Below are 14,948 nucleotides of genomic sequence, written 5' to 3' on the forward strand. Positions count from 1 at the left end.
GTTCTTTTTACCATTCAATTTGTGACAACTGAGCCATCTATAGCAGAGATGGGGTTTACTACCAACTAGAACTGCACATAGGCCCCTCAAGTGTGAATAAGGACCTACGAGCTTAGTTGCAGGGTACTGCAGCTCAAATGCACCAGTCAATGAAATCCTATTCATATTCGCATAGACTGCAGGGAGCAGACAGACGTTTTGCTACTGCCCTCACAGATGGCAGAGGGCACCATGGTTCAGGTAAAATGCACTGTTGTATGTAATTGATCCACTAGTCAAATATCAAACTTCATAGTAAATGTTACTTACTTGAGTAAAACGACCCAACTGTTCTTCACCTGCAACATTTCTGGCACCAATATCTTTCATCCATGATCCAGGGGTGTGCGTTGTCGATGCCTGTAATGGCTTAAATCCATCTTCACTTCCACTGCTACCATCACCATGTCCAGACTCTTGTCCTACAAAAAAAAAAAAAAAACACACCTTTGTAAAACACATTTTCAGAAAAAAAAAAAAAAAAAAAGAGAAAACCACTAATTCAAAGTCAACCATATAGCTGCGATATCAACCTGTCCCCCCCGCTGCAATAATCTTTCCGATGCTGGAGCGGTCATGGGCTCTCATCAACGGTGCCCCACTACGCTCTCTTTCTACCATACTCCACCATTCATAGAAGTCATTATCAAAAGGTTCTAAAGATGGAATATGATCTATGAATGGAGGTGTAGACCTTTCAATCATCTGCTTACCCTGCATTCACAAATCCCGGTTAACTTCAAAAACTTTACACTGTGTATTCATTTTCATTATCTAAGGAAATTAAAAATAGGATATTTTAAATTTAGCAGTAAAACTGTTTTGGCGTACACTACAGGATACTTTATATTTATGACTACTTAACCACCTCCCACTGCACATAAACGGCCGAGTGGTCCTTTTCTCGTTCTGACTGGACGTTCACGATCGTCCCTCAGAACCAGTGCTCACAGCGCGGCCAGGAGGCACGCCGTGGCTTGATCCTGTGATCATTATGATCTCAGAATTCAGCTGAGCAGAGATCGGGATATGTACACCGTGACTGGCCCACATCTGTACATCTTTACACAGAGCTGTTACAGATCACCCCACAAAAAACAGTACACATAGCACCATTGATACACCTGTCCCTATACACATTTCAATGTCCCCATAAAACATATCTATCCCCCATCACTGACAACAAATAAAAACACAGACTTGGGTAATTTTGCCCAACGAAATGTATCTTGACCTAAAATGATGCTGCTACATCGAGAAATTACTTTTTTTGCAAATGAAACAGAAACGAAGAACAATGCATTTTTTATTAATTTTTTTTTTTTAAGAAAGTGCCCAGTATTGAAGTGGTTAAGTTATGCTTTCACCTTCAAATGAACAGAGACTTGTCAAAAAAATTAATAAAATAGGCAGGACCCTCCAAGGTGCACGCACTGCATATAGTAGAACATTAGTAGGTCTGTAAGGTACAAAATCTCCAGGATGCCGACACCACCTTACAGAGTTCAGCAGGCAAGCAGCCAGACTGGTGTGCAGAGGTTGGCAGCCCATCGGTCATGATTGCAGAGTTCACCAGAGAAGCAGAGCGCTATGCTGGAACACTATCTGGCTATAGCGTGGAACGCAAGTAGTCTCCTGTGATAGGGTGGCATCCAGGAACTTTTGGCAATCTGCGGGAGACACAAGTAGGTCGGTACCTTGTGGGCATGGCTACGCATTCCTGGGCACAAGCTCTGCCTCTTCATCAAATCGAGACGGAGCTTGTGCCCCGTGTAATAGTCTTCCAGCATAGCTCTCCAGCTACTACCCAGGCAAATGTTACAGTCACCAGCTACTCGCCTGCTGACCTCTGCACACCAGTCTGGGCCCTTGCCTGCTCAACTCTGCAAGGTGGTGTCAACATCCTGGAGACTTTCTATATTAGACACACGTGTTTTACACTACATGCAGTGAGTGCATTACTTTTATGTGTTTTTTTTTTTTTTTAACAGCCTACATTAAGGTAAAGCGCCTGTGTGCTTTGTCCAGTGCAGTCCCGCATCGCATGTGTGTGAACCTAGGTTAAGGCTGCCAGCAGACCAGTCTCTACAAATTTGGCAGTGTCTAATATTGTACTTTTTATTTTGTTTAAACATATAGCGATGGTGTACCATAACGGTAATATTGTACTCCCCCCCCCCCCCCATCCCATATCATACATCACCTGTAGTTCTGTCCCTTTAATGCTGGGCGACAGTGACAGTCAACATATTTGTGAACCCAACCAAATGGATTGTGGGACCAAGTCTTTCTGACCAGCAATTCCATTGCATAAACATACACCGGGTCTACACATACAAGGGATCCTTGCTACCATGCAGGGAACTTCTACGAGAGACTATAAAGGAGCCAGGAGATGCAGGCCCCGCTTCTTCCTGGGCCTTGCATAATGCAGACCTCTCCGTGACCGGGAGAGAGAGGTTGCGGCCTACCACTCTGTGTTCAAGTGACTCCAGCCTGGCCTCGGAGAGCCAAACTCTGCTTGCCGTTTGTCAGACATCTAAATGGCACCAACTCAGCAGCTTGACACCACGTTAGTTCACACTCCGCACCTATGGATCACCACTGGCTTCACTGACGGATGTCTCTTCCCGGGTCGCTGCCTGCAAGGCATCTAGCCCATCTCCTGCAATCTTTCCCTGGTTACTTTATTGGAACACTGTACAGACCCCTTCACCTTGGGAACACTTTACTGCACTTCCATTTGAACACTGTACATAGACATCTCTACCTAAAACCCATTTCAAGGAGTACCATTAGCCTGTTTAACCCAGTCTGTTAATACAACACTATGACTTATTGGATATAATCTAATGGGCTCCAACTGCCGGTGAAGACCATCAAAAGCCTGTACCTCAGACATTGGTGTTAATATTTAAAGGGCCCTACACTATTCTAATTCTGTCTGATCTCTCATTAGGATTTAAAGCTGGAGTAGGCTGGCCTGGGGTTCCCCTTTAGATTAACTACCTGCATTACTTAACCCTTTTATTGTCATACAGGTCAAGCTACAGGTGGTATCTCACTGTACATAAATGTATATTGTATCTACACTGTTAAATTGTTCTTAAGCGTTTTTTGGGAAACTCCTCTACAGAGCCTGGGCTGTTACTGCGTACTTGGTCGATCTATTGCCCTGCTTTGTAAACAAATACTACTTTGCTACTCTAGTAAAATTAGAGTTAATCTAAACACACTGATCTGTGTGATGTGTCATTTAACCACTTACCCACTGGGCACTTAAACCCCTCTCCTAACCAGACCAATTTTCAGCTTTAGGGGCTCTCACATTTTGAATGACAATTAGTCATGCAGCACTGTATGCTGAAATGTCTGTCCTTTTTCACACAAATAGAGCTTTCTTTTGGTGGTATTTAATAACCGCTGGGTTTTTTACTTTTTGCGCTATTAACCACTTAAGGACCGCCTCACGCCGATATAAGTCGGCAGAATGGCACGGCTGGGCACAATCACGTACCGCTACATGATTCTTTAAGTGCCCATCCGTGCGTCAGGAGCGCGCCAGCGGCGGTGCGCTCCCGATCCTGTGCTCCGTGACCGCGGGACCAGCGGACCCAATCGCCGCTGGTGTCCCGCGATCGGGTCACAGAGCTGAACACCGAGGAAAGGTCTGTGTAAACAAACCTCTCTCCATGCTTCCCTGTGTGGCTGTCACCGATCGTCTGGTCCCTTTTATAGGGAAGGACGATCAGTGACGTCACAAGCCCGGCTACGCCCCCCTCCCCGAATAAAAAAACAAACACACACACACACACACACACACAGCCCCCTAGTGGTTAAAGAGAAAGTAAACCCTGATGAGTTTACTTCCTCTTTCATTCTCTGCAAAAGGCAAAGCATAATGGACCACTATGCATTGCATAGTAGTCCATTATGTGTCACTTACCTGACACAGGAGCCAGTGAAGTCACCGCTGTCCCCTGTAGTCCGGCGCATCCATCTTCTCGGTGGGGTCTCGCAGCTCCGCCGCTGTCATTCGGCGAAGCCGCGATGACGTCACTCCCGCGCATGCGCACGGGAGCAGACACGAGCGGTAGCGCCGTTGTTGAAAATGCCGCGCTCAGTGCGCCTGCGCACCGCTGTCTACGGCGCATGCGCCGTAGACAGCAGTGGCCGTCTTCGGCAAATATTTCCTAAACCGTATAGGTTTAGGAGATATTTCTTGGACCTACAGGTAAGCCTTAATCTAGGCTTACCTGTAGGTCAAAGTGTGTTGTAAGGGTTTACAACCACTTTAACTCCTTCATTGCCAGTGTCATTTACACAGGAATTGGTGCATTTAAATAGCACCGATTGCTGTATAAAATGACAATGGTCCCAAAAACGTGTCAAAAATGTCCGATGTGTCTGCCATAATGTCGCAGTCACAATAAAAAATCGCTGATCGCCGCCATTCCTAGTAAAAAAAAATAAAAAATATTAATAAAAATGCTATAAAACTATCCCCTATTTTGTAAACGCTATAACTTTTGCACAAACCAATCAATAATCGCAAATTTTCGGTTTTTACCAAAAACATATAGAAGAATACGTATCGGCCTAAACTGAGGGGAAAAAAAATGTTTTTTTTATATATTTTTGGGGGGTATTTATTATAGCAAAAAGTAAAAAATATTGAATTTTTTTGAAAATGGTCGCGCTATTTTTGTTTATAGTGCAAAAAATAAAAACCGCAAGGTGATCAAATACTACCAAAAGAAAGCTCTATTTGTGGTAAAAAAAAAGTACGCCAATTTTGTTTGGGAGCAACGTCGCACGACCACACAATTGTCAGTTAAAGTGATGCAGTGCCGAATCGAGGGGCCTGGTCCTTTGGCTGCAAATTGGTCCGGGGCTTAAGTGGTTAAAGAAGAAAAGACTGAAAATTCTTTAGGAAAAAAAAAATGCATTTTTCTTTGTTCGTTAGAAAATTTTGCAAATTAGTCATTTTTCTTCATAAATTTTGGCCAAAATTTATACTGCTACATATCTTTGATAAAAATAACCCAAATTGGTGTAGATTATTTGGTGTTTGTGAAAGTTATAGAGTCCACAAGCTATGGTGCCAATTTTTGAAAATTGATCACACCTGAAGTACTGACTGCCTATCTCATTTCTTGAGACCCCAACAAGCCAGGAAAGTACAAATACCCCCAAATTACTCCTTTTTGAAAAGTAGATATTCCAAGGTATTTAGTAAGTTTCATGGTGAGTTTTTTGAAGTTGTAATTTTTTTTCCACAATTCTTGGTCTTTACCTTTTCACAAAAATTGTCATATTAGCAGGTTTTCTCACACAGCATATGCATACCACAAATTACACCTCATACCACATGTTTGAGACTTTTACACAGTGTGGCTACATACAGAGGCCCAACATGCAGGTAGCACCTTCAGGCGTTCTAGGAGCACAAATTACACATACAATTCCTTGACTACCTCTTGCAATTTTGAAGGCCCGGGAGCACCAGGACAATGTAAATGCCACAAATTTGACCCCACTTTGAAAAGAAAAGCCCCCCCAAACGTATTATCTATAAAGGCATAATGTGTCTTTTGAACATGTAATTTTTGTCTACAAGTTTTTGGGAAAAAGTGGAAAGGAAATGAAAACTTTTTTTTTTTTTTTTTTTTTTTTACACACAGTTGTCCATTTATACAATATTTCTAACACATAGCATGTACATATCAAAAATGACACCCCAAAATAGATTATCCTACTCCTGAGTACAGCGATACCACATGTGGGAGACTTTTCCACAGCCTGGCCACATACAGAGGCCTAACATGCAGGGAGACCTTCAGGTGTTCTAGGGGCATAAATTTAAAATATAATTTGACTACCTATTACGCTTTTGTGAGGCACTGTAGAGGCATGGATGTGGCATGAACGGGGATGGATGAGCCGTGCATGTGGCTGGCTGAGTATGGATGGGATGACTGAGCATGAATGAGTATGGTAGAGTACGGATGGGATGGCTGAGTACAGCTGGGGGTGGATGGGAAGGCTGAGCATGGATGGATGGATGAGTATTGACGATTATGGCTGGCTGAGCATGAATGGATGAGTATTACTGAGTATGGATGGTTGAGTATTGCCAAGTATGGATGGCTGGATGAGTAAGACGAAGAGCGGGATGGTTGAACATGGATGGATGAGGCTGCAATGGGCACAGAGCAACACTGGGCAGTACAGATCCATCCCACAGCGCTGCTGCACCCCATCTCTCCACTCACACTGTACCGATTGGTACAAAGAGGAGAGAGGAACCAGACATGAGGCTGATTTGTTAACAAGTAATTGCTCTGTCATTTGATGGAGCGATCACATGGTAAATGGACACTTTCAGCAGCCGTTTACCATGATCGGTGAAGCGTCAGGGCCTCTGAAGCCAGCGGTCATCCGGGGTAACAGATCGGATGCAAACATACCACCAACCACCCATAGAGGACAGCATGCATGGACAAACCATCCACCTGCCCGTCAGACAGATTCCCTGCTGAACAGACTTCTCATGTGAAAGGGGCCTTAGGCTGCACTTTTTGGGCTCATTCACACCATCTGCAGAGACCTGCGTTTTTCTGCACTAGGAAAAAGAAGGCCTCTGCAAGAAACATAATACAATTGTTTTCCGCGTCTTGATCACACCAAAAATGCAGGCGTGATGTGCGGTGTGGAATTATGCAGCATGTCTGCAATTTTCCGCAGCGTTCTGCACATAAACTAGAGAAAACCGACAGCATGGCTCTGCACTCCATGTGTCAAGTAGTGTAGAGGAAAGCAGAGTGGAGCCTTGTGCCCCAACTGGGCCACACCTAAAGGTGGGCAGCAAGAAGAACAGGATATAGTGGATGGGAGGGGACAATCAGTGTACGGTGGGGTAAGAGGCACACAGTTACAAAAACCAACTTCCTGTGCATCTCCCCGCAACTGCCGGATTTCAGCTGCTGCAGGGACACACACAAGGGATCTGTTCTTTTAATTGCCTACGACCCCCCCCCCCCCCCCATCCCACAAATCACCCCGATGGGAACTCTGTTGTAAAGGGGGCTCTGATAGGGACTATAATATAAAGGGAGGCTCCAAAGGGAGGCTCCAGTGATATAAAAAGGGAGGCTTTGATGAGGTCTAGGATGTAAAGGGAGGCTCTGCAATAATGCTAACAATAAGCTGTCTTCCCTTTCCACAAACAGGAAGAGGACATATCGCAGGATGTGGTGTGAATTTTTTTGCATATAGAAACACGCATTTAAAAAAATAAATAAAAATATGATGTCAACAAGCATAAAAACTCACTCAAACACGCAAAAAGTGACGTAAACTCGTGTCTCTGTAAAATCTACACGTTTCTTCCATACGTTTTTTTATGGCATGTATGAGGTCTTAAAGAATGGTTTCAATGTTGTTGAAAAAAAAAAACTATTCATGCATAAGAAAACAATGAAGCTCTCTCCAAGGGGCACAAAGATAACAATGGTTGTTTATGTGCCTTTGCTCATACGGCCTCACAGACGTCGTCTACGGTGTAGAAAACTGCAACGCTGCTGCAGTTTTCTGCACTGCTCCACAGGTAAGCTGTGCCAAAATGTTGTCCCTAAGCCACACTTGTGCTTAGGATCATTGTCATGCGTTTCATCACACCAGATAATCTTATTCCTCAGAGTACTTCAGTGGCTTTTTGGCAAACTCCAAACAGACTCATGTGTTTTTCAGGAGAGGTTTCCATTAAACCCAGATAGGTGGAGGACTGCAGTGATTTTTGTCCTTCTGGAACTTTGTCTCATCTCTACACGGGATCTCTGGAGCTCATTCAGAGTGACCATAGAGTTCTTGGTCACCTCTCTGAGCCCTCCCCCCCCCCCCCCCCCCGATTGCTCAGTTTGGCAGGGTGACCAGCTCTTGGAAGAGAACTGGTTGTGCTAAGCTTCTTCTATTTGAGATTTATGGAGGTCACAGTGCTCTTGGGAACCTTTAGTTCAGTAGAAATGTAATTTTGGAGCCTTCTCCTGATCAGTGCCTTACAATAATTCTGTCTCTTAAGGCAGTGCCTGCTCTGTAGGCAGTTCTTTTGACCTCATGGCTTTTGTTCCCATACAGCCGACAATGGATACTGCAAATATTTTTATAGAGAGGTGTGTTCCTTTCCAAATCATGTCCATTTAATTTACAGCGGGTTGACTCCAATCAAGTTGTGAAAAATCTCACCAATGATCAAGAGAACTGGGAGGCACCAGAGCTGAATTTCAAGGGTTGTTACAAAGAGTCTGAATACATTTACCAATGTAATATTTCAGCTTTTTCTTTTTAATGAATTCAGACATTTCTAACACTCTGTTTTCACTTTCTCATTACAGGTACTGAGTGTAGATTAACAAGAAAAAAAAAATCAATATAAAATCTGTAGCATCTAACTACAGCTCCAACATATCAAAATTGAAAAAAGTGAAGGGGTTTGAACGCTTTGAATGCATAGTACACACACACACACACACACTATTGTGCAAAAGTTTCAGGCAGGTGTAAAAAAAAAAAAAAAAAAAAAAAAAAAAATGCTGTAAATGAAGAATGTTTCCAGAAATAGAAGTGTTAATAACATTTTGTTAATTGATAAGCCAAGTAAATGAGCAGAAGAGAATTCCAGCTCAGATCAATATTTGGTGTAACCACACTTGCCTTCAAAACGGCATCAATTCTTCTAAGTACACATGCACAGTTTAAGGCACTCAAGATGTTCCAAACATCGTGGAGAATTAACCACAGACCACCTGTGGGTGAAGGCTGCCTCAAATGCTGCTCATGTAATCCCAGACAGACTTGATATTGAGATTGAGGGCCAAAACACCAGCTTAGATTGTGGTCCCGCAAGCTGGAAAAGATTTTTGCAGGGTGCAGCTTAGAGGGTCATTGTTGCATCAGGTGACAGCAAAGGGTGAGTTTTACCAGTCTTTTTTCACGAGTTGGTGAGGAGAGCAACGGCCGTGTTTCATCACAGGTAGAATTGTTTTTTCATATACCCGACGTTAATTTTAAAAAATCCCTGGCTTTTTGCAAATGTACAAAGTGTGAAGGTATTAGATTAATGTGAATATGAGGCCAAAGGGTAGTCACACCAAAATATGAATTGATTTAGATTTTTCTTCCGTTTACCCACTTTGCATTTTGTAAATTGATTTGAACAATTAAAAGATATATTTTTGAAAGCACTCTTACTTACAGCAATTCTGCACAGTATAACAACTTCATACACACAAACTCATGTAGAAGAAAAACCTAAATCTACATACCAACTACTGTGGAAGCTCTAGGAGAAGAAATCACGTGGTCCTTTGCAGACTGCTTACATGACAACACAGCACGATTAGGAACACTTAATACTTCGTTTGAAGACTCTTCTTCAGAATTACCGCCTTCTAAGCCTGGTCTAAAGCTTGGCCTATGCTGCTCACCAATCTAAAATACAAAAGAGAAAATTGTTAGACTGACTGACACATAGCCTCAACAAAATAGACCAATATAAACCATACAGAAAATATCCCATTTAAAAAAAAAAAAAAAATGTCTAGAACACAAAACTGCTTCTCTCAGCATTAAAGTCTATAACAGGGGTCAGCAACCTGTAGATCTTGATCTACCAGTAGATCTTGGTCTGGACTTGCTGACCTGCCATCCCAGAGCATCAAACAAACAAGTGTAATGGAGAGGGACTATTTGTAAAGGGTTTGCAGTGCTTAGCCATAGACTTCTATTACATTCTGTGGTTTTGGTGCTGTTGTAGAAACTCCTATTGGCCAATGTATTTCATATTATTCATACTGATTTGCATATATTTTATTGATTATTATTATATAGTAGTGGTGGTCTTATCAATATTATTCGATAGTAAAGCAATAGTTAAATTTTCATTAATGTACATTGTTAGTCTAAAATATAGCGAACCTCTTCATTTTTAAATGTTGAACTTTAGATGACATCCCTGCTTCTGATATTTTTTATAAGATAGTTTACTGGGTGAAAGTTCATTAGGATACTTCATAGTTTTTAAATTCACTAATTGGAAGAAGAGAACTTTTGACAGTAGTTGAAATATAGCTATAGGTCTTATTGACCCCATATCTCACTGTAAAGAGGACCTGTCATGCCATATTCCTATTACAAGGGATGTTTACATTCCTTGTAATAGGAATAAAAGTGATCAAAAAATTTATTTTTGGGGAAAAAAATGTCAAACTAAAATAAAGTAAAATGAACAATAAAATTATTATTTTTTTTTTTAAAGCGCCCCTGTCCCCATGTGCTCGCATGCAGAAGCGAACGCATACGCAAGTCCCGCCCACATATGAAAACTGTGTTCAAACCACACATGTGAGGTATCGCTGCGAACGTTAGAGCAAGAGCAATAATTCTAGCCCTAGACCTCCTCTAACTCAAAAAATATAACCAGTAAAAAAAAAATTAAATCGTCGCATATGGGGATTTTTAAGTCGCGACGTTTGGCGCCATTCCACGAGCCGGTGCAATTTTGAAGAGTGACATGTTAGGTATCGATTTACTCGGTGTAACTTCATCTTTCACATTATGCAAAAATTTGCCTAACTTTACTGTGTTTTTTTTTTTTTTGTTTTTTTTTAAGCACAAAACTGTTTTTTTCCAAAAAAAAAGCATTCGAAAAATTGCTGCGCAAATACCGTGCGAGATAAAAAGTTGCAACGACCCCCATTGTATTCTCCAGGGTGTTTGCTAAAAAAACATATATAATGTTTTGGGATTCGATGTGATTTTCTAGCAAATAAATGATGATTTTTACATGTAGGAGAGAAATGTCAGAATTGTCCTGGGTGATCCAGAACGTCTGATGGCGCACCATGCATGTTGGGCCTCTGTATGTGGCCACACTGCGTAAAAGTCTCACACATGTGGTATCGCCGTACTCGGGAGTAATAGCAGAATGTGTTTTGGGGTGTAATTTGTGGTATGCATATGCTGTGTGAGAAATAAACTGATAATATGACAATTTTGTGAAAAAAAAAAAAAAGTTAAAAAAAAAATCTTGATTTTGCAAAGAATTGTGGGAAAAAATGACAACTTCAAAAAACTCATCATGCCTCTTACTAAATACCTTGGAATGTCTTCTTTCCAAAAAGTGGTCATTTGGGGGGTATTTGTACTTTTCTGGCATGTTAGGGTCTCAAGAATTGAAATAGGTCGTCAGTACTTCAGGTGTGATCAATTTTCAGATATTGGCGCCATAGCTTGTGGACTCTATAACTTTCACAAAGACCAAATAATATCCACCAATTTGTACTTATTTTTACCAAAGATATGTAGTAGTATAAATTTTGGCCAAAATTTATGAAGAAAAAATTACTAATCTGCTAAATTTTATAACAGAAACAAAGAAAAATTCATCTTTTTACAGAATTTTCTGTATTTTTTCTTTTATAGCACAAAAAATAAAAAACCCAGCGGTGATTAAATACCACCAAAAGAAAGCTCCATTTGTGTGAAAAAAACGACAAAAATTTCATATAGGTCCAGTGTTGCATGACTGAGTAATTGTCATTCAAAATGTGAGAGCACCGAAAGCTGAAAATTGGTCTGGTTATTAAGAGTGTTTAAGTGCCCAGTGGTCAAGTGGTTAAACACGCAGTTCCTTTTTTATTTTTAAAATTCACTATATATGAAGTGTACCAAGTGGCACTTTAAAATGGTGTGATGCCCTGCATTACAGCAACATACAATCCTGTGCAGTGAAATGCAAAAAAAATGCCGCATGTCTGCATATTATCGCAGATAACTGCAGCTCCGGGCTATATTTCAATGTGAACAGGACACAGAAAAAAAGTTTTCTGCAAGTCCTAGCCATGACTGATGTTTCGTGGTGTTGTAAAACACAGGTCATTACTAGTGTGCATTAGCCCTTAAAATTATTTCACAAGCGCCCACAACTGATCTTAAATTCAAATGAAAAGAAACCTTAAAAAGTACTGCATCTGCCCAATTTAAATGAAGGCAACCTTTTCCAACGATTGTATAAACATCCACCAAATATACAACGCATCTGGAAAGTATTCACAGCACTTCACTTTTTCCACATTTTATGTTATAGCCTTATTCAAAACAAGGATTCAATTCATTATTTTCCCCAAAATTCTACAAACAAATGGATGACAACGTGAAAGAAGTTTGTTTGAAATCTTTGCAAACTTATTAAAAAAAAAAAACAAAAAAAAAAAAACACCATTACATGTATATAAGAAATGACAGCCTTTGCCACAACAATTAAAATTGAGCTCAGTTGCATCCTGTTTCCGCTGATGATTCTTGAGATGTTTCTACAACTTAATTGGAGTCCACCTGTGGTAAAATCAGTTGATTGGACATGATTTGGAAAGGCACACACCTGTCTATATAAGGTCCCACAGTTGACAATGCATGTCAGAGCACAAACCAAGCCATGAAGTCCAAGGAGTTGTCTGTAGACCTCCGAGACAGGACGCACTGAATAATTTCCGGATGCACAATATACTGTTTTTACTAGTGGGTTTAGAAGCTAAATAATCCATAAAAAATTAATACAATTTCAAAACCCTGTTAGAATTTTATTGCTATTCATTTCCAGGTCAGGATTTTGATCACTTGCTTAGATGACACCTGGCCATGACGATTCAGAAATTACTTGAAATCTCCCTAACCAGGTAAAAATGACAAAGTAATAAAAATAGGATTTTTTGTCTTCACCGTAAAATCCCTTTCTCTGTAATTCACCGACTGACACAGCTCCTCTCTGTAACAAATGGGTTGTTAGCCTTATCACTAGGAGAATACTAGGCATAGTTGTAACACAACACACAGAACTCTTAGTTCCGCCCAGGGGAGCAGTCCCTTGGCTACAACCCTCCCGTCTGCCAGACAGACCTCAGTACGTCAACAAGCAGTATAACGTAGAAACACGAAGCGGGATGATGTGTGGAAGCTTTGGAGGGCTAGGTATCATTAAGCTGTCAATATTGCTCTAACGCAAATGGAATACCACGTCCATCTCAATCCCCCCTAACCCTTCCCCCTTTCCTATCCCTTCCCAAATCTCTTAGTTTTATTTTGATGTCAATTATCCTTCTAACTATTTTCCAGTTTTATTTTTCTCTGTTCATTTCTGGCTTATCCCTACTATTTAAGATAGTAGCAAATATACAGACGATGCATATGTTCTACTCGTAGTATGAGAAATGTTATGCAAATATTATATCTGTCAGCTGTAGACGTGAGTTGATACAACTGTCTGTATCTGTTTATTTGTTTTAACTGAACTTGGCTGATTCTATTGTTGATGCCTATTCTGTAAAAATCCTTACTCTGGAAGTTTGTAGGTTTACTTTTCTTGAAAACTTCAATAAAAAATATTATTAAAAACAAGCAGTATAACGTAAAGATAAAAGGACGGGCGGGTGCTGTATCGGTCAGTGAATTACAGAGAAAAGGATTTTACGGTGAATACAAAAAATACTATTTTCTCTTATATTCACCGACCGACACAGCTCCTCTTTAACAAATGGGACGTCCCCAAACAGTGCCAAAAGAGGGGTGGGAAAACAGCATAGAAACTTCATCCACCATGGCAAGTGGGAACTAGTGAAACTTTACCCACAAAAAACAGTGCATGGAAAAAAAGCCACCACAAAAACCAGGGTACCCTCAACAGGAGTGACTACCCATAACCACGAAAAAAAACTGCAGAATGTAATGCAACCGCGCATTAACTTAACAGTACTGTGTTTTTATCGAAAAACCAGGAAAAAAGGAATTATATAATGCATATTCAATAGTAACTATATGGCCGCCTGCAAAACTTTGCGGCCAAAACAGGCATGAGCCGATGCACTGATGTCTACCTTTTAGAATTTGGTAAACGTGTGGACAGATGACCAGGTCGCCGCTTTACATGCCTGAGCGACAGGCGCTTGGTGTCGGAAAGCCCAAGATGTTCGATTGCCCTTGTGGAGTGGGCCGTGACTGGAAAGGGGGGCACCTGCCCCTTCAAGGCATAGGCTTGTACTACAATCTGTCTGCTCCACCTAGAAATGGTGGCCGATGAGAACATCATGCCTTGCTTTGGACCAGCCACCGAAAAAAACAGTGAGTCTGACTTGCGAAAAGGAGCCGTGGCAGACAAATACACCTTCAGAGCCCGAACCATATCTAGAGCATGAAGGGCCACCTCCTTAGGGTGCTTCGGCTTAGGACACAGATGGTAAATACAATGTCCTCATTGATATGAAAAGCCGAGACCACTTTCGGTAGAAAAGACTGTTGCGGAAGCAATACCACCTTATCCTTGTGGATGACCAGATAGGGCGACTTTCAGGACAAGGCCGCCAGTTCTGAAACCCTCCTGGCCGATGTGATGGCCACTAGAAAGACCACTTTCTGGGAAAGAGTGAACAGGGGAATCTCCCTGATATTTTCTAATGGCGGTTTTTGAAGCGCCAAAAACACCAGGTTCAAATCCCATGGGGGTAGCGGTGGACACACCGGAGGGACTACATGCCGTACCCCCTGAACGAAGGTACTCACTAAGGAATGCGATGCCAGGGGTCATTGAAAAAAGACAGCTAAGGCTGAATTTTGCCCTTTGATGGTGCTTAATGCCAATTTCTGGTCTACTCCTTGCTGGAGAAACAGCAGGATGCTGGATATGGAAAAGGAGCGCGGATGCCATCCTTTCTCTTCACACATGGAGATGTAGGCGTTCCAAGTACAATGGTATATCTTCCAAAAAAGATTTCCATGCTCTCTTGCTGGCGCTGACTAAGGGGCTCTATCCCGTCGGACTCACCACCCTGAGGAGTTCTGCACTGTTCAGAAGTAGTGCC

General features: G+C 41.5%; 1 protein-coding gene across 2 annotated transcripts in view; it reads right to left on the bottom strand.

Annotated features, from left to right (window-relative positions):
* Nucleotides 1–14,948, bottom strand: part of CEP192 (centrosomal protein 192) — a 341,693-nt gene that overhangs the window by 228,243 nt on the left and 98,502 nt on the right. For both annotated transcript variants that reach the window (XM_077492401.1, XM_077492400.1), the window contains exons 10-11: nucleotides 9,363–9,528; nucleotides 310–461 (exon numbers count right to left, since the gene is read on the bottom strand). In XM_077492401.1, coding sequence (XP_077348527.1) covers nucleotides 310–461; nucleotides 9,363–9,528 — 318 coding nt within the window. The remainder of the gene's footprint in view (nucleotides 1–309; nucleotides 462–9,362; nucleotides 9,529–14,948) is intronic.

Source organism: Lithobates pipiens, unplaced genomic scaffold, assembly GCF_037356315.1.
Source record: "Lithobates pipiens isolate NorthernLeopardFrog02 unplaced genomic scaffold, aLitPip1_a1.2 Scaffold_19, whole genome shotgun sequence".
Lineage (NCBI taxonomy): Eukaryota > Metazoa > Chordata > Amphibia > Anura > Ranidae > Lithobates > Lithobates pipiens.